The sequence below is a fragment of the Procambarus clarkii genome, chromosome 24, assembly GCF_040958095.1.
Source record: "Procambarus clarkii isolate CNS0578487 chromosome 24, FALCON_Pclarkii_2.0, whole genome shotgun sequence".
NCBI lineage: Eukaryota > Metazoa > Arthropoda > Malacostraca > Decapoda > Cambaridae > Procambarus > Procambarus clarkii.
The window spans coordinates 14,442,090-14,460,839 of NC_091173.1; the positions used below are offsets into that span (position 1 = coordinate 14,442,090).

An 18,750-nucleotide genomic window follows, 5' to 3' on the forward strand; every position below is an offset into this window, starting at 1 on the left:
ATTTCAGCACAGTTTTCAGATTTATACTATTTATTAAACGAGTGTGGTATTCAGTGAACATTTCTGGTTAGTTCTGGGCTATTTAAGCTCCTTTTTAGGTTGGATGAGGATCAGTGTTTATGCATATAAATCTCTTGCATCTAACCATTCCTATTGGTGTGACCTGCCAGCCCATCCTCCTGTTTAGTTAGTACTTACAGTAATGATGAGGACCATAGTACATATTTGACATAACGAACAGTTAGAAAGAAGAAATCGTTACTACAAAATTTGGACAAACCAGAAAAAGATTTTGTATTATGTTGCAAAGACAACCTAAACTAGCCTAACCTTATGAACAAATCCACAAGGGCTGTGACAAGGGTTCAAACCTACGTCCGAGAGGATCCCAGACGCTGCCTTAATTGACTGAGCTACGATACAGTTAAAAGAATTGCAACCGGGAAATCATCCTGATCTACTGCGGGTCTTGTAGCCTCTCCTGCAGCTGTCTAGGAGAGGCTGCAGGACTCGTGATAGATCAGGATGATTTCCCAGTTGCGATTCTTTTAACCATGTCGTAGCTCAGTCGATTAAGGCAGTGTCTGGGATCCTCTCGGACGTAGGTTCGAACTCTCGTCACGGCTCTTGTGGATTTGTTCATTTGATGCATCATGCTATTGTGATTTTTGTGTGTAATGAAGTAAGGGCGAAGAGGTAGAACAGCCTATTGGCAGAGCTCGGATGCATGGGGGAATTGCGTAAAACCCTGGTTTGTGTCTCAGAGAGGCTGCAGGACCCAAGGTAGATCAGGATGATTTCCCGGTTGCAATTCTTTTAACCATGTCGTAGCTCAGTCGATTAAGGCAGCATCTGGGATCCTTTCAGACGTAGGTTCGAACCCTTGTCACGGCTCTTGTGGATTTGTTCATTTGATGCATCATGCTATTGTGATTTCTGTGTGTAACCTAACCTTCCTAGGCCTAATATAGTATATATATGTGCTATACTAGGCCTAGGAATATTTTAAATTTGTTTTTTAGCTTTATTTTTTGTCAGACTATCCAGTGAATAGTACCAAATTCTACTAATTGCCTTTTATGTCGATTGTATTATGTTGCACATAATTACAAAAAGTACTCTCTAAACAGGAGGATAGGTTGGACCTGCAGGGAATGGCCAGTTACTGAGTGCCAGGAGAGGTTTGTGTACCTCATTTTGTTTCACTGAGGCTGAAGGCTGCATTCAACTATCTTGGGTTTAATATGGTGTTTGTTACTTTTAGTCATCCCTGTTGGTGCTGGATTCTAGAGTTCCTGACCAGAATCCAATGATTAATTTGCTTGTTTCCTAGATTCCCAAATCACAGCATGAATGACACTGGCTTCCCAGGTAAGTATCCCAGTTACCAGGGAAATTATCTCAAAATACTTATCAGGCATGTACCCCCTACACCCAAAGCATGTTTCCTGACTCATTAGGTGAATTCCGTAGTTCCCTAGGTGAATTTTTCCTGGATCACCTGACAGTTGATTCGTTAAGGTGAGTCAGCTCATATATAACTTCTGGCTTCTAATTTCTGGAAACTTGCTTCATTACAGACACTTGCTCTTCTTTGCCTACCTTAGGTCGTGGGGTTTCTGGAGATCCATGAGCATCCTTGCATTTCGGTTCCTGCCTGTTCCACCCCATCTTTGACAGTGGTGTGTGGCCTTTGAGCAGTTTTCATGCTTCTGAGGATTCCAGTCCAGGCTCCTGGGTCATGTTCTTCAGCTATCCATTTCACATGAGTAAGTGTAATTCACTTTTGTTTACATAGTCTCCTATAGGCTTCATGGTGGGCAAGCTGGCTGGTGTGGGAGGGCTTGCTCTTACTGACCCTCGGGTTAGTGGGCATCAGGTAGTTCAGAATTGTCTGGTAATAGTTTCCCCCCAAAATGTAGGATAGTTAAATGTTATGCGATTGACCTTGGCAGTGGGTTATGCTTGTGTCCTGGGGGTGGTGCCCATTTTCTTATGTTGCTCATTTAGTGATATGTATCATGTTTTTTATGTATTTTGTTTGTGAAGATTTTTATAGTATTAGAACAGTGATTTGGGTAAAAATATTTGGTGATGTTCTTGGGTAATTCAGGCTTTAGGGACCCAAAACAAAAAAATCCATCCCAGCCACATTAGCAGAATGTTAGATAGTTGTTGCGAATAAAGACTCAGATTCTGATATAAATGGCTTCAGTTTTGACTGAATTAGCCAGGTCTACAGCAGTGTAAACCCGACTTACCTTCATAGGTATAAAATGAAAATTATCTCGCAGCGGTCCCACTTGCTTGGTCAGAATTCCATCTCTTCTCTCGATTCAGCTGGCTAACACAGGTTTCTCATTCTACACTCTTGACAAAATAGGGTGACATTGTCACTTTTGATGAGGTGATGTGCCTTTATATTATGGGGGATGTTCTAGTATGTGTATATAAGAACATAAGAATCAAGGACACTTACGGGCTCACTATAGCCCGTGCTACATGGACATTTCGTTCTGAGTAGCTAAATCTAAAATGACAACAACAAGGAAACTGCAGAAGGCCTATTGGCCCATGCATATATGCTCCAAGGTTTCATAGTACTGTATGTATATTTTCAGAGGTTGGTCTAGTTCGTATATGTTCCAAGATGGCTTTCTCAACTCGGATGCCAAAAAGTCAGGATGCTTACAAAAAGAAAAGGTTTCAGAAATTGTTAATTGTTACTTTCTGTAACGGGTGGCACGTAGGCCAATGGAAAGGGGTGAATTGGAGTGCACTTGGGTGGCGAGGGGTGTATTGGAGTGGCATAGAGTTTACTGGAGTGCTATTAACCTGCTTGATAGCTACTTGATACCTGCTTCATTGGGTTCAGGGAGTTCCACTCCACAAGCCAGGCTTGACTTTTGAGAGCTTGGTCCAACAGGCTGTTGCTTGGAGCGGCCCGCAGGCCCAGATATCCACCACAGCCCGATTGGTTCGGCAGTTCTTGAAGAAAATAATCTAGTTTTCTCTTGAAGATGTCCACGGTTGTTCCGGCAATATTTCTTATACTCGCTGGGAGGTTGAACAACCGTGGACCTCTGACGTTTATAGTGTTCTCTGATTGTGCCAATGACACCCCTACTCTTCACTGGTTCTATTCTGCATTTTCTTCCATATCGTTCACTCCATTACGTTGTTATTTTACTGTGTCGATTTGGTTCATGGCCCTCCAGTATTTTCCACATGTATATTATATGATATCTGTGATATATTATCTGATATTGAGTGCATTGGGGTGGCTGTGTGTGTATTAAAGTGAAGAAGAGTGCCATATGGTGGTTGGAAACGTACTGGAATATTTGAAAATTTATGGTAGTACGTAATAGAGAGTATACAGGCGATGAGTCACAATAACGTGGCTAAAGTAAGTTGACCAGACCACACACTAGAAGGTGAAGGGGCGACGACGTTTCGGTCCGGCCTGAACCATTCTCAAGTCGATTGAAAATGGTCCAGGACGGACCGAAACGTCGTCGTCCCTTCACTTTCTAGTGTGTGGTCTGGTCAATTAGGGAGTATAATATGGTTTCGGGAGTATATTGGGTGTCGGGAAGTGTATTGGGGTGACAGTTATCTTGTGATGATTTCGAGGCTCAACGATCCCGCGGCCCGGTTCCCAACCAGGACTCCTAAAGTTCATTCTCCTGGCGGCGAAAAAATAAACAAAGCCGCCATAACTGGCGAAAGATGTACAGGTTTCGTAAGTAGTTGTGTAAATGCTTGGTGAATCCTGGCCTTGGTTCCCAAGAACACCCCGACGTAACAATTGTACCAGTTGGTGCTATACCTATTTTTCAATATAGGATAAACTACTCGATCGGACTCTACTGAGGGAGCCATAAGGTCCTGTTAGTCAAACACTGTGTCTCCTCTTTGCTGGATTGTACCTGAGTTGACTGTTACTCTTGTTTTTGACAGAAAATTGAATATCCATCGCCCTACTTTTTACCTGTAATTCCTACCGACCTCGACCTCATTGAAATACAGTTTACTTACAGCTTGAACTTTTTAAATGAACAAATTCTACCACTTTCTCTACCTTTCTAATCTCCGTGTCTCGCTTCTTTCCATCCTCGCCTTTCATTTCCCGCTCCATCATCTTTCTCCATATATTCTCTTAATTCCTTTTATCCTTTGTCACCACTTAACTACCCTTTATTCTAACCACGTTCTCGTAGTTTTCAATCCTCCTCTCTCCTCCTTCCTCAATTACCCTTCCATCCCATACAATTTCTTCTTCCCCAGCCACTCTTTCCATCTCCCCTTACCTCCTATTATCCCCCCCCCCCTCACCAGATCAACTCCCTCGCCCTCTCTCCCTCCCCGTGATGGTGTGGGAGATGGCCTCACCAGAGGGCACTACTTGGTATTCATGGAGGACGCAGCCTGGGGCTCGTCTGCTGCTGCTACTCCTGAGCCACTGTTGCTGCTGCTGATGCTGTTAAAGATACTGTTACTGATGTTGCACTACTTTTTATGTTTGCTGTTAACATTGCTCGCATGTTGGTGCTGCTGCTACAGATGTGGCTGTTATTGCAGACCTACTGGTGTTGAAGGAGTTCCTGATGGTGCACCTCGAACTACTAATGTCGTGACTCAAATATTAGGTCTGTTCAAATTAGCTAACAGAACCATTAATGTCATTCAGTAATTGTAACGAAAATACGGAAGAAAACAATAAGCCACCAGGAGAACACGGCGCGAGGGTGGTGTTACACTAAAGTATTTTCTGGTGTGGGTCCCGAGTCTTGACCCGCCGCACTGAGAGGGGCCGTATCAGGTGGTGTGATTTCTAAGTCACGTGCCAAAATACAAAATAATCCATGATGGAAATGGCATACGTTTACGGGCTCACCATAGCCCGTGGTACATGGAAATGTTAGTTCCGAATAGCTAAATCTGAAACAACATGCAGAGGTTCTATTGGTCCATGCGAGGCAGCTCCTATTGATGTGCAAGCAAATTCATTGATGCCTATGTCTAAGCATACATTTCGTTTACCTTTCGATGATTCCGAGGATCAACGAACCCCGCGGCCCGGTCACTGGCCAGGCCTCGTGGTTGGTGGTCAATCAGGCTGTTGGACGCGGCTGCTCGCAGCCTAACGTGAGTCACATCCTGGTTGATCAGGTATTCTTTGGAGGGGTTTATCAATATCTCTTTTGAACACTGTGAGCGGTGTGCCAGTTATGCCCCTTATGTATAGAGGGAGTGTGTTGAAAAGACTTGGGCCTCTGATGTTGACAGAATTCTCTCGCAACGTACCTATTGCACCTCAGTTTGTCAACGAAGCTATTTTGCACATCCTGCCATGCCTCCTGGTCTCTCGTGGTGTTATTTCCATTTACAGATTTGGAACCAGTCTTTCTAGTATTTTCCCGGTGTAAATTATTGTCTCCCTCGCCTGAGCTCTAGGGAATACAGATATATATATTTTTAAACTATCCCAATAATTTAGTTTGCATGCTCTTTAGGTCAGCAATTTCTCCAGCTCTGAATGGAGCTCTTAGTATTAGTATGGGGCTCAACAGTATTCCACTCTAGAGAGCATTAGTGTCTTGAAAAGTATCATCATTGATATGGCATCTCTTGTTTGAAAGGTTCTTGCAATCCAACCTGTCATTTCTTTTGCAGTTATGACAGCTATTTTATTGTGTTCTTTGAAAGAAAGATCCGACATGATTATTCCAAAATTTCTTTTACATTGTTTTTTCTTTCAATAATGGGGGTTGTCTGCGTTTTATATGTGGTTTCTGCTTTGAATTTTCGTTTTTTTTCATAGCGCAGTAACTAGAACTTATCCTCATTAAACATGTTATTTTCTGTGGTCCATTGGGAGACCTGATTAACATCATGTTTGCTGTGTCCTCTATATTGTCTACTCTCATGAAAATCCTAGTCTCATCTGCCAAGGATGATACGGTACTATTGTTTGTATCTTTGTCTATATTATCATTATGAGGATGAGGAAAAGTACCTGAGCGAGCACAGTACCCCGAGGGACTGAGGTTTTCACGGTGAATGATGCGGATTTTACTGTGTTGACTATAACACTCTGTGTTATGTTTGTTAGGAAGTTAAAAGATCCATCTCCCTACTTTACTAGTAATTACATTTTGTGTGCGATAACACCTTGGTCAAATTTGTCGATCATTTGGGGCGATAACACTAATGTTACCCGGTGATTTGTTCCCTAAATCAACTCCCAACATGGAAGGTGAGTAGGACGAGAGGTTACTCAGGTATTTATAGAATGTGATCCTCTCCAGTGATAAGGTTAGCCTGAGGCGTGAGGTCTACCCCCCAGGTCAGGTGGCCATCAGGATAGCGTTGAGCCTCAGGTTCAAGTATGTTTATTGAGACAAGAAAAAAATACATCTTACAGGGATAGAGTAGCTTAGGCTATTTCTACCCCCCATGAGCCTCAGGTCAGGGTGGGGTCAGGTGGTGTGGGGTCCCAGGGGCACAACGCCTACAATGGTAGTGTCTGAAGGCAAGAGTCACCGAGCACTAGTAGTTGTGAAGGCACAAGACTAGTTAATAAGGTCATTCATCCTAAGGTGTGTTCGATGAAACACCCGGGGAGGGGGACACTCACCCTCAGAATCTCAACATTTCCTGCCTCATCCTAATCAAATAACAACAGCTCAATTTGCCACAATTAACCTGACATTTCGAAAGTCAATGAAAACGAACGAACTTTTTGTTGTTGTTGCAACCGATAAAACAATATTGGCGATTTTACAGCAATAATCCAAACTCCCGCCAACCATCCCGTCCCAACCTTAATCAGATTTGTTTGGCGAGCTCTACGGGATTGAACTATTTGTTAAACTAGAATCATGCATGAGGCTGCCGATCTTTAAACTCGAAACACGCTTCTGTTTGTTTTTGCTTCCAGGCATAGTTACAGCCGAGTCAGAAAGATGATCGAATTTTATTTATAGGACTTAATATTTTGTGTACGAATAATATGTGCTTTATTGTTTGTGTCCTCTTCTCTCCCTTCCCTACCTCTAGCCAGGAGGGAGAGAGAGAGAGAGGGGGGGGGGTATCACCTCTGGTACAATTGTAGGGACCCATAGCCTCAGAGAAGAAAATAAAGGGTATATGTATGCTGTATAGAAAGGGGGTATCCGGCTGTACCCCGGGTCTCTTCCATCCTATTTCCACCCTTTCCTCACTCTTCATCCCATTCCTCCCCCCCCCCCCCTTCCCTTTAACCCACTCATCAACCTTTCTCCTCCCTGCTGCTTCCCCCCCCCCCTCCCCCATCTCCCCCTACTCTCAGAAAATGTATTATTAAGAAGCACTAAAACAACTTTAAACAACTCTGAAAATGTCCTTTTGTATCTGTCAACTTTGTCTTTTATCTTGTTCTTTTATTTTCTCCCCCATCCCTCGTCCTCCCCTCTTCCAAATAAATCGTAGATATGCCAGAACGAACTTCAGCTTAAAGGGTTTTAAATATACGAAATGTATTTAATTACAAAGTTGCTGAAGCTAACTGAACTCCCATTTTTTAATGTAAATATGACGAGAAAAATGAGTGAATAGTCATACCATTAAGCTATTAATCCTCGAAAGGCGGGGCTTAATACCTAAACTTCACCCCCCTCCCCCCCAGCAAGCACATTTATACGAAGGTGTACACACAGCACAGTGTTCAAGTCTAGGATAATCCCAAATAATAAAAGTTCTTATATCGAAGTGTAATACACGACACTAACAGGTACAGACACTGAATATTCTGGGAATAAACAATCCCAAACTGATGTTCCTCACGACAGAATCGACAATTTTGTATATATCACTAGAGTAGGTGATTATTGGTCTGAGAGTTTGTAATATTGTGTTTGAAAGTCACCCCAAAGGTCACGGGATAAACTCACCTCCAAATGTCAAAGAATTAAGGTCGCCATGAAGTTTTGATAAAGGCAGAGCAAGGTTTGATGACCCGGGGTTGTGAATACGGAGGATTCGGTCACAATCACCCGAGTTGTGGCATTTGATATAACGGTGACGCTCGTCGTGAGTGTCGACGTCTGTCTGTTGCGTCTAGGACTCTGTTGAGCTTAGTGTACGTCTGTTGAGACGCGATCGGTACTGCCTTCGGTACACTGTGAGATCTCCACAACGCCTCGATTCCTCAGGGACACCACCGTCCCAGTTACAGCCCCGCTCCTGTGCCAGGTAAGTCCACAACGGGCTCACCATAGCCCGTACTACTTGGAACTTTTTGTTCCAAGTTGCGAATCTTAAACAACAACAACAGCCTCAATTCCAGCTCATGTCGTACTCTTTCCCCCATGACATTCCTCGTACTAGCGTAAATGATGGGAAATTGCTCCGCCTTCACTAGACTGCATCGCCACACGCATTTAATAGAGCAACGCCCTGATCCATATTGACGGAACTGTATTGTCCCACAGTCGAGCACCCAATCACAGAATGTCAATGATTTTCAGAAGGATCGGAAGTCTTGCTTTCGTAATATTGCTCAGAGTCGCCTGTTCCTCCATGGAATGCCTGAATCCGATACCTCTGATGTCGCTTGCTGTATGCCGTTTTGCTCTCGTATTGGCTTCCAGGGCGATATTTAGGACCTTTCGAAAATCCCACAACACAGACAGCGCTGTGTACTGTGTTATGAAGTCAGTGTAGTGCATGTAATACACAGTTTTACCCGGCTTGGTGCCTTCTTTTGACAATTATTCTTCGTACATTAGCGTAAAAAAAAACATACAAATTGTACGAAGCCCCTCGCATATTAATGGCATCCCTTGTGTATATGTATGAAGCCACTATTATATGTTAATTTAGCCCCCTTATCCATATTCATGGCATCCTCCTCCCCCTCTATCCATATTCCTAAAGCCATTCATACATATTACTGCAACAGTTCATATGTATACATACATACGCTCTCTATATGAATCATTTTTCAATAATTTTTAACTGTAAATAACGCTTTGTTGCTGCACTAACATGCATTATACTGTTGACAATTACATAAAAACAATACCAGTATATATATATATATATATATATATATATATATATATATATATATATATATATATATATATATATATATATATATATATATGTCGTACCTAGTAGCCAGAACTCACTTTTCAGCCTACTATGCAAAACCCGATTTGCCTAATAAGCCAAGTTTTCATGAATTAATTGTTTTTCGACTACCTAACCTACCTAACCTAACCTAACCTACCTTTTTCGGCTACCTAACCAAACCTAACCTATAAAGATAGGTTAGATTAAGTTAGGTAGGGTTGGTTAGGTTCGGCCATATATCTACGTTAATTTAAACTCCAATAAAAAAAAATTGACCTCATACATAATAAAATGGGTAGCTTTATCATTTCATAAGAAAAAAATTAGAGAAAATATATTAATTCAGGAAAACTTGGCTTATTAGGCAAATTTGGCCTTGCAAAGTAGGCCGAGAAGTGCGTTCTGGCTACTAGGTACGACATATATATATATATATATATATATATATATATATATATATATATATATATATATATATATATATATATATATATGTATATATATATACACACATATACATACACACACATACATATACATACACACACATACATATACATACATACACATACGAGGGTTCAGCCCTTCCGTCTGCACGATGGACGACTCAACACGAGACATGAACAGTGAATGAAGCAAGTCTCGAGTGAAAACTTCGAACACGGTAGACTCTAATTACAAGTCAAATACTGACGTTTGTAGAATTTAATGTCAATCCTTGACCAATGTCTTTTGAAATTGACGGTCTTTTATTCTTGACGATGGGCTGGAAAATGATGGACAAGTTCAATGAGTCCATCGAAGAGAAAAAGACAGCTGAAAGGACAGGTCGCTGCTGCTTCGTTGTTGCCAGTGAATCCTGACTGAGGCGCCGGAAGTTGAGCAATTAGCGGGAGGCGAGTTAGTGTTACGCTGACCGACGACCAGAGAGGACGTGGGCAAGTTTCGCCTCTGGGCAGGTTCATCAACTATTGAATGTAAATAGTGTGTAGACCCAGTGTCATTCCACGAGGGCCGTGTAAGTTGTGTGTGCAAAACAAAATGTTAATGTGGGTAGCAAATTGTTATTGTTAAGGTTCAATGGCAAGTCAGCAGTGTCCTCCATGTTTTGTATTTTCAGAGTAAGTGAGGTCTAGGGGTGGTGTTGAGCTTGTATGGAATTGAATGAAAAAACGTACCATTTTGGTAAGGCTGGTGATATAATGTAAATAGCAGTAACTCTCGAGTTATCTCGAGATGATTTCGGAGCTTATCGTCCCCGCAGCCCGGTCCACGACCAGGCCTCAAAATGGTGGTCACCACCATTTTGTATTGTCACCACCATTTGTCACCCCCTCTAGGTGGTGACAAATATTCCAGTACTATAGTTTCTCCAATCTTGCTACATAAACTATAGCACTAAATCCAGGTGGTGTAGGCAATATTCAAACATCACAGTATCACCAGTCTTGTTACCTTAATAAAAGAAACGGAGCACATATGGTTCATACAGTGCATTGTATCGTTGATAGATTACGCCTGTGCCGTGGAATGCTTCCATGGTGACTGGTATCAGTCCACGCGATATGGAAGCGCCTGTCATGGCACTTAATTTGCGTTAGTTCAGAAGATTCACGTCTTCGCGGCACGGTCTCTGGAGCCCTAGGAGTTGATAGAATTCTCGGGGTATCTGTTGCACGTCTGCTTGTCAACGAGGCTATTGTGCACTTCCCGCCGTTCCTCCTGGTCTCGTGTGGTGGTACGTCTGCAGACTTCATGCCATCGTCAGGTTAGTTCATTAAACACAAAGTACACTTGGTTTTTAGTATATTTTACTATTTAGATAATATATTGATGAACTGGGCATTTTGATTATAATAAATAGGCCCAGTTAGTGTCCATCCTGTGTTTAAACCGTCTGGATACTTATTAATGTTCCATTAATAATCTTAGACAACTGGCAAATTGAACCTTTATCTTAAACGGTTACAATTTGAGATTATTATATACCCAGGCTTTAACATAGCAGCCCGTCCTCGGGTTACAATTAGTAAAGTACTAAGTACTTGGTGAATTTTCCTTCTATTTTTGTAACCTAATCAGACACAAAGGGTGTCGATAAAGTGCCTTAAGTACATTAAATTACTAATAAAACAATGCTGTTTGGAACCATTAAGGTAATGCAAACGTATTTGGATGTGATTACCACGGAGGTACACAAACCCTGAGAAGGGGTTGCCAGAGTTTGAACCAGTCTCAAATATTTTCAGTGTAAATACATTCTCACCAGCGCTCTAGGTAATACTTAAGCGGTACCAATAGCTTAATGTTTTATAGTGGATTCCAGCAGTAAAAGATTTTTGCTCGTTTTCCAGCTTTGAATAGGCTGTTATTATGCATAAATATTCCTCAATAGAGCACTAGTTTCTTTAAGTGCAGTACCATTATTGGTTTACCACCTCGTTTGAAAGACTATCCAACCTATCAATATTTCTTGTGACTGACACTTTTAAAGAACACAAGGTCTTCCGATATTACTCCCATAGTCTTTTATATATATTTTTTCTTTCGTGTGATTTAATAATTTTTTTCCATAGGGCAGGAGCTGGAATTTGTGTTCATTAAACGTGTCCTGTGGCCTACCGAGTTAAGTTTGCCGTCTCATCTATTGTCTACTTCAAAAAACATCAGTGTCGTTTGCAAAGGGTATGGTGCTATATTGCAGTTTGTGCATGTACTTGAGTTTATCCCATGCTAGACAAGACTAGGATGACTAGGCAAGAACTTGGGTTATGGTCGGTGACCTGACTGTAAACCACGTCCCAAGCTTCACTGTTAGTCACCGAGGATTTTGTTGAAGTCCTTCAATTGTCCATAAACACACATTTCTCTGCTCTAAGGCAGTTGAAGAACGTATAAGGCTAGCATACATATAAACTCATACTTGATTGATTGATAAAGATTAAGCCACCCAAGACGTGGCACGGGCATGAATAGCCCGTAAAACTCCTACTTGTAGGGCGGGCGTATATATAGCTCTGAAAACGTACGAGGGAGAAATGGGGGTTCGATTAGTTTTGCGAGGTAACCTTTAGGCTCTTTACCTGGTTATGCTACGGGTGAAACTACTTTAATTTGTCCCTTTATCAAAGTTATTGACGGTAAGGAGAAGGCTCTCCTACATCCTCCCCACCCATTAACCTCCACATCATGACGTTGCTCTCTGCCCTTCCATCTCTAAATTCCTAAATATGGTGGAAGGAAAATTCGTTTTCAGGCTATATGCAGCACGGATATATTGCAACTAACAGCCTCATGACGCGTAAATTTGAGATCTAACCACAGTTTCATTTAGTTCTCTGAACGTCATGAAAATTAGAGGGCGTAATTATCTCAACTCGTCACTAATATGTACGATTCTTAAAATGAGGCCGCTAATATTTAATTATCAAAGGGCACCAAGCAAGAGTTATCTAAAAATTGGCAATTTCAATTAACTCGTACAGCACACATGAAACAAAGATCGTATATTTCTTCTTAAAAGTGGGAGTTTCACCATAAATTTTCTCTATTTTGTAAGATACAGGTAAACAACAAAAATGAAGTAATATAACAAGTTATCTTAAATTTAATATTTTTAGATAGCACTTAAAACTTTTCTTAACTTGTGCAAAAACACAACTTGCCGAAAGAGTTCGCTTTCATTTTTCTTGATAAAAACTTTGCTACGCCTTCCCGCCCCAAGAGAAGCATTTTTACTGTAGATCTTTACAAAAGATCCTTGACCGCTACACTCCAGCAGGTGCCGACGATGGCTAGCGTGATGTTGTGGCAAGTGTTTCCATGACCCTGGCGGCTGTGAACCCCCTACTCATGGTTATGACCAGTAAACATTGGTTGCATCTCCTCTCTATCGGGTATAACATTTCAGGTTTGCTGGGCCGCTGATGACCTAGGCAGATGCTGCTCGTGATCATAACTGTCCCATCTCCGGGAAGTGAATACCCACGTTGGGAGTTCTAACCTGTCATTGATAAAAGAGCAGCAACCGTCGAACAGTTAGCCGCTATGAATACCAAATTGAAAACTTTTAAATATGACATTCTTGTGGCCTTTCCTCCTCCAAATTAGGAACGTGGTTAATGTATCTAGTTAGCCTACGTATTGGTCACATTATCTCCTGGACACGGACATTATAAGCTGACACGCACCTGACACACCCTTCCCTGCTTGGCTTCCCCCCCCCCCCCCCGTTAAATCCCCCCCCCCACCCTGTTTGTCGCTCCCCCCCCCCTCCACCCACCCTGTTTGGCGCTTTCCCCTGTTAATTCCCTCCCCCCTCCATTGTCGTTTAAGCGGACCACGTCAGCTAGTTCCTCGCACTTGTCTCAAGTTTGCGGGTCCTCTAGGATATATTCCACAGGTAAGTCATTCCTTAACTATATTCCTCATGCTCCTCATAATGCCTATTAGCCTGGTAATTTTGTTTACCGTTATGATCGTTAACTGAAACATTTGTTTCAGTTAACGCACAACTGAATTGCACAAAACTTGTGCAATTCTTTTTACCATGTCGTAGCTCAGTCAATTAAGGCAGCGTCTGGGATCCTCTCGGACGTAGGTTCGAACCCTCGTCACGGCCCTTGTGGATTTGTTCATTTGTGAGTACTTTTATATCTGTTAGTGCGCAGTCATGTCTTTTCCCCTCGAGCCATTTAGCTCCCTTATTGCAATCTGTCCGTTATTTCTCGTTACGCTTACTAACGGTCATTTATAAGTGGGTTTGGATTTAAAGGTTAATCTCATATTAGCCAGTTGAATGTTTCCCTGCTGTGACATTTTATAATGGTACTTTTCTTACTGTTGACTTTTAAATGGGTTCATGTAATTGTTTGACACTAATCTTCTGGGCAGTCTTCATCAGCATTACAGGCCCTTGAGAAATCAATGCACTGGGGCCCCCCTTAACCAGATGGTGGGCCACGCCCGTCCACCAAAGTACAGGATTTTGGAGATCATATACATTATAAATAAAAGTTAAAAGGCATTCGTATGCCAGGCCTTTCCAGCGCGAGAGTAATTATCCATCCTGCCAAGGGGTCTCTTAGCAGCAGCAGCAGCAGCATGGGGGGGGGGGTCACTTACACAATCTTGAGGCCCCTGGGGGCTTCTGCCCAGCAATGTGCCCATGCGTTTCGATGGCACGGTATTCTATCATGTCTTGATTTACATTAAGAATTTAAATGACATTTTGGAAATTAAGTAAATACTTTGTACAGTGAAATCGCATAGTTTAATATCCAAGAAAATGTTTGAGCAATTCAGATATGTTGATTATTCAATAGCTTTGGCAGTATGTATTAAAATGACTATTTTCAGTACTTAATACTAACGGTAGCGAACACAACTGGCTTTATTAGGCTGATAGACTTATATTTGTTATACTTTATGCAAGCATTATATATTACTATATAATGTTAGGTACTGTTTTCTCTTAAATTGGTTAAACAAAATATAGCGGTTTACTTCATTTGGGAAGTAGTTCCACAACTTAGAACCATTTATATGGCATATATGCTTTGGTTTAAATACGAGTTTTAGAATATCATAAATATTAGTTTTTCGTGTGGCGTCTTTGGGTTCTGTTAAAGTCCTGTTAAGATCAGGGGTGGTAATTGTACTATAATATTGAAGACTTGAAAATGTGCATCGTTTTTATCTTCTTGATGGTACGTGTAATTTACATGAAGGGTTTATCCTAGTAGGGGCCTGACAGCTGGGTGGACAGCGCTTCGGATTCGTAGTCCTGAGGTTCTGGGTTCGATCCCCTGTATTGGTGGAGACAAATGGGCAAAATGTTTTTCACCCTGATGGCCCCCTGTTACCTAGCAGTAAATAGGTACCTGGGAGTTATAGCTGTCACGGGCTGCTTCCTTGGGGTGTGTAACAAAAAGGAGGCCTGGTCGAGGACCGGGCCGCGGGGACGCTAAGCCCCGAAATCATCTCAAGATAACGTCCCGATGACTGTACCAGTACAAATGTTGGGAGACGCGTTAATGTTGAGAATGACGAGGTTTCAAGTGTTGTGGTGTAGATAGAGGAGCGGCGACTAGAGAGGCGTGGGTTAGAGGGAGACTTGCCGCACTGTAGGACGGTGTGTTGTGTTTATGGCGTCAGCTGATCCTTGGTGCTGCGGCCAGGCATTTGTTTTCTGTGTTTGGCTGCTGGTGGCGGCAGGTATAAATGTGGCCCAATGTGTTGGTCGACTGGAGATATTTAGCCAGTGTTTTGACTATTGTGATATTTATCATGTAATGATAGGTCACCTCATAATATATGCTCGATGGTAAAAGGTATTTTAATTAAGTGCGATAAATACTTGTTTGAAGTTTTCTCTGGTACTATGTCGGAAACAGTGAAGGAGATGGTGTTCGATTGTTTCTGGCACATGACAGTGGATGCTGAGTTCTGATTGATGAAGATTAAGCCACCCAAGAGGTGACACGGGCATGAATAGCCCGTAATGCAGAGTTCGTTTATCTCTTTTATATAGGATGTAAGAGGACTTTAATACAGATGCTAACTAGGAGTTTTACAGGCTATTCATACCCGTGCCACCGTTTGGGTGACTTATCTTCATCAATCAATCATAGTTTAGTTCTAATTGCTAATCTGTTTAGAGTAATTGAGTCGTAAACTCTCAGGTGCGCGCGCACTTCGGGTGATGTATGGATTGGAAAGTGAATAATTTGTGGGGCCGGTGAGTTACAAAGCTGATTTTAGTGTCCTAATTTTTTTGTACTGCAATTAAGTTTAAATTGTTTATGCCAAGGAATTTCCCCTTTTGCTCTCAAATTGGATAGTGTTTATTCATGGATTTATTTATTCATTGGTTGATTTATTTAGAAATAGTTTGTTTAATGTTAAGCGCTGTTTTGTTGGCCACATTAGACATTTTTGAGTTCTATTTACTTTCAGGTTAATTGGGTCTGTTTGATAAAATAGTATAACTAACAAAGAGTACCTGGGTTAAGGTTGTGTGGGGCATTTGCTAGATCATTGATGTACAGGTATGAGAGAGTAGGTAATGTACTACCAGGTCCATACCAGTGTTGATATCGAGTGTGGGAGGAGTACATGCACACGCGCGTACGTGCCTAAAAGTCCAGAAATGTATAGGTTAGTGAAATACGTAAGTGGAAAGGTAGACGACCATTAATAAGAAATTTTGTATTTTCTATTTACAAATTTTATTTTTGCAGATCACTGTACACTTTGCGGTCCAACCTGGATACCACAGTGTGTGCTTGGTACTCTATCGCTTGCGACACAGGAGAATACACGCCAAACTATCCTCGACTTAATCATGTTTGTTTTTCAGGTTAGTATTGTGTGTTATTAGTATCATCTTAACTCTTGTGGGTTGATGAGATCTGCCATTTATGTGTATTTTAGTTTGTGTTTTGATAGGGTATTAAGTATGCTTAGGGGTGCCTTCTCGCCATGCCCTGTGGCTGGGGGGGATTGGTGCCCCGAAGCTACATAAACACCATATTCCCCCCCCCCCCCGAAGTGGCAAGGGGAGTTAGGAGACGAGAATACCCCCGTACGGTAATTTTGGTGCCTCCAGAGTACTTTTATGCTTGGCTCAGGAAATTTTGTAAGTCTCTTGTGATAGTTCTGTGCCCTCCTCGTCCCTATGGCGGTGGGGGAGGTTTTTTTCGTTCTAATATTTTTTTTTTACCTAAGGCCAAAAACTGTTAGTAGAAAGTAGTAGCGGCTGGCGAAATTGACACAATGTCCCGTTTTTTTCATGGGTCCTCTGGTAGGTTAGGATAAGGCATATTAGTACGACAGTTTCTTGATGTTGCGATCGCTCGCGAGCACGGGCTGCTTTCAATGCCTTTACCATTTCCTCTGGTGCGTTGGGGGGTTTGGTGCCCCCTGTCCCCCTCTGATTTTGGGTGTAGGTTTAGTGCTCTGTCTACTCAGGTGGGGATGGGTGGGGGAGGAGGATTAAGTGCCCAGTCCCTATATCCTTTTTAGAGTTCACTGGTATACCTCTTCCCTCTTTTCCAGATTGAACGAGGACCATGAACAATGTGTTAAATAATCCCCCCCCCCCCATCCACCGGTGATTTAAAAAAAATTACACAGGTGCACACACAGGTGACATGTTGAGCACTTAAGTATTTCACAGCCGAAGTCTTTATGCAAGTTCCACAAGTTACACATTTTTCAGAGTGTAGATTACGCAAGTGTTAAAGGAGCCGCGCTCGGTAGGAAGTGTTTTGGAATTAAGCCTATACGAGAAACTTGACTGGAGCAGACTTTTGAAGAGTCCATTATTTAACTTGAACCGGCCAGCAAGCTCTTCTCGTCTGTTAGTGCAAGACATGGAACTTCTTACAAACCTTGTATGATCATTAGTACAAGTTTTTGTAAGCCCTTGAATTACAATAAAAATACCCAAGACTGAATCAGAAAATAGTTAACCTATATTGTCCTCATCACCCAGTGCTCGATATAAATGTCCAGTATTTCTGTATACTTCTCAATACATTCTGACCACTGTTCACTACTCATCCCCTACTCACTTCACCAAATCAATGGATTTGGTGGAGTAGGGGATGCGAATTAGAAATACAAGAATAGTCCCCGAATCCTGTTGACCCCATTCTTGACCACCACATTGTTAGGAACACACACGTACTAAACTTCTGATGACTAAATGGGAGTGGCACAGTAGTTACTACTCTCCTGTAAGCAACTTGGTCTGGTGGAGTTTGTGGTGGTAGCGCCAGGAAGTTAGCTGCAGCAGCTATGCTATGGTTAACAAATTTATTAATTTATTAATTTTTTCTTTTTCAGTAGAATACAGTACATCTTTCTGGCTTGGAGCACTGAACACTGCATTCCACGATGTTAGTGAAAAAGGATCAGTTCCTGATAACATGGCTCTAATTATTCTGGGATGTGATTTTAATTTACTTAAATGTCTGGTTTAAATTGTCCTGGCTTGGTGCCTCTTGATAATTTGTTAAATTGCAACAATTTTAAATATAATGGTGCTAATCTAGTATAATATTGCACTTGTAAGGGTTATGAGGACAGGATGACAGCTCTTAAACCACAATTAAATTAGCCCTTGCTAATGATGAGGGCGCAGCGCACACCAAAGTGGATACACTTGTAATATAGTAAGAAAAAAATATGGGTTATGGAAGAGCAAATATATACTGCAATTTTATACTAAAATTCTAAGAATGTGGAATAAACTGACTGTTCCTTAATTGTTTGCAAAATTAGTTTATAATTTGAGGATAATTTATACATTTTTAAATATTGTTTACACACTATTTTTTAACATCCTCTTATGTACATCAGCTTAGTTGAACACTAAAGCAAGTTAAATATCTTGCTTGGCCTTTAGATGCCATGTTTAAATCTAAATTTCAAATAGCTGGTCTTGGAGCACTGTACAGGAAGGGGAGGGCGATGAATACACAGCTACAACTGATTTTTTAAACAACTTTTTGATCTTGCTTATTTTAATGAAAACTTCAAGTATTTTTCAATAGAGTTCAAGCTATTCATTATACAATATGGAATATTGACGTTATTCGATATTTTATTGTGTACAGTAAA

General features: G+C 41.5%; 1 protein-coding gene across 6 annotated transcripts; it reads left to right on the forward strand.

Annotated features, from left to right (window-relative positions):
• The first annotated feature begins 1,617 nt into the window (after nt 1–1,617).
• On the forward strand, nt 1,618–18,452 carry LOC123761752 (uncharacterized). Of its 6 annotated transcripts, XR_011229522.1 has the most exons (6): nt 9,726–10,141; nt 10,635–10,891; nt 11,700–11,808; nt 15,807–15,862; nt 16,365–16,483; nt 17,974–18,452. XR_011229522.1 is itself a non-coding variant. In XM_069330641.1 (5 exons), the coding sequence occupies exons 2-5, from the start codon at nt 10,879–10,881 to the stop codon at nt 18,108–18,110; spliced, it is 378 nt and encodes a 125-aa protein (XP_069186742.1). In that variant the 5' UTR covers nt 1,618–1,769; nt 10,635–10,878; the 3' UTR covers nt 18,111–18,452. The 6 variants fall into 6 exon arrangements, 4 of the variants coding, with proteins under 4 accessions (XP_069186742.1, XP_069186743.1, XP_069186744.1 ...); XM_069330641.1 differs by lacking the exons at nt 9,726–10,141; nt 15,807–15,862 and adding an exon at nt 1,618–1,769; XM_069330642.1 differs by lacking the exon at nt 15,807–15,862 and having other exon boundaries at nt 9,746–10,141; nt 17,977–18,452.
• Nucleotides 18,453–18,750: the final 298 nt, after the last annotated feature.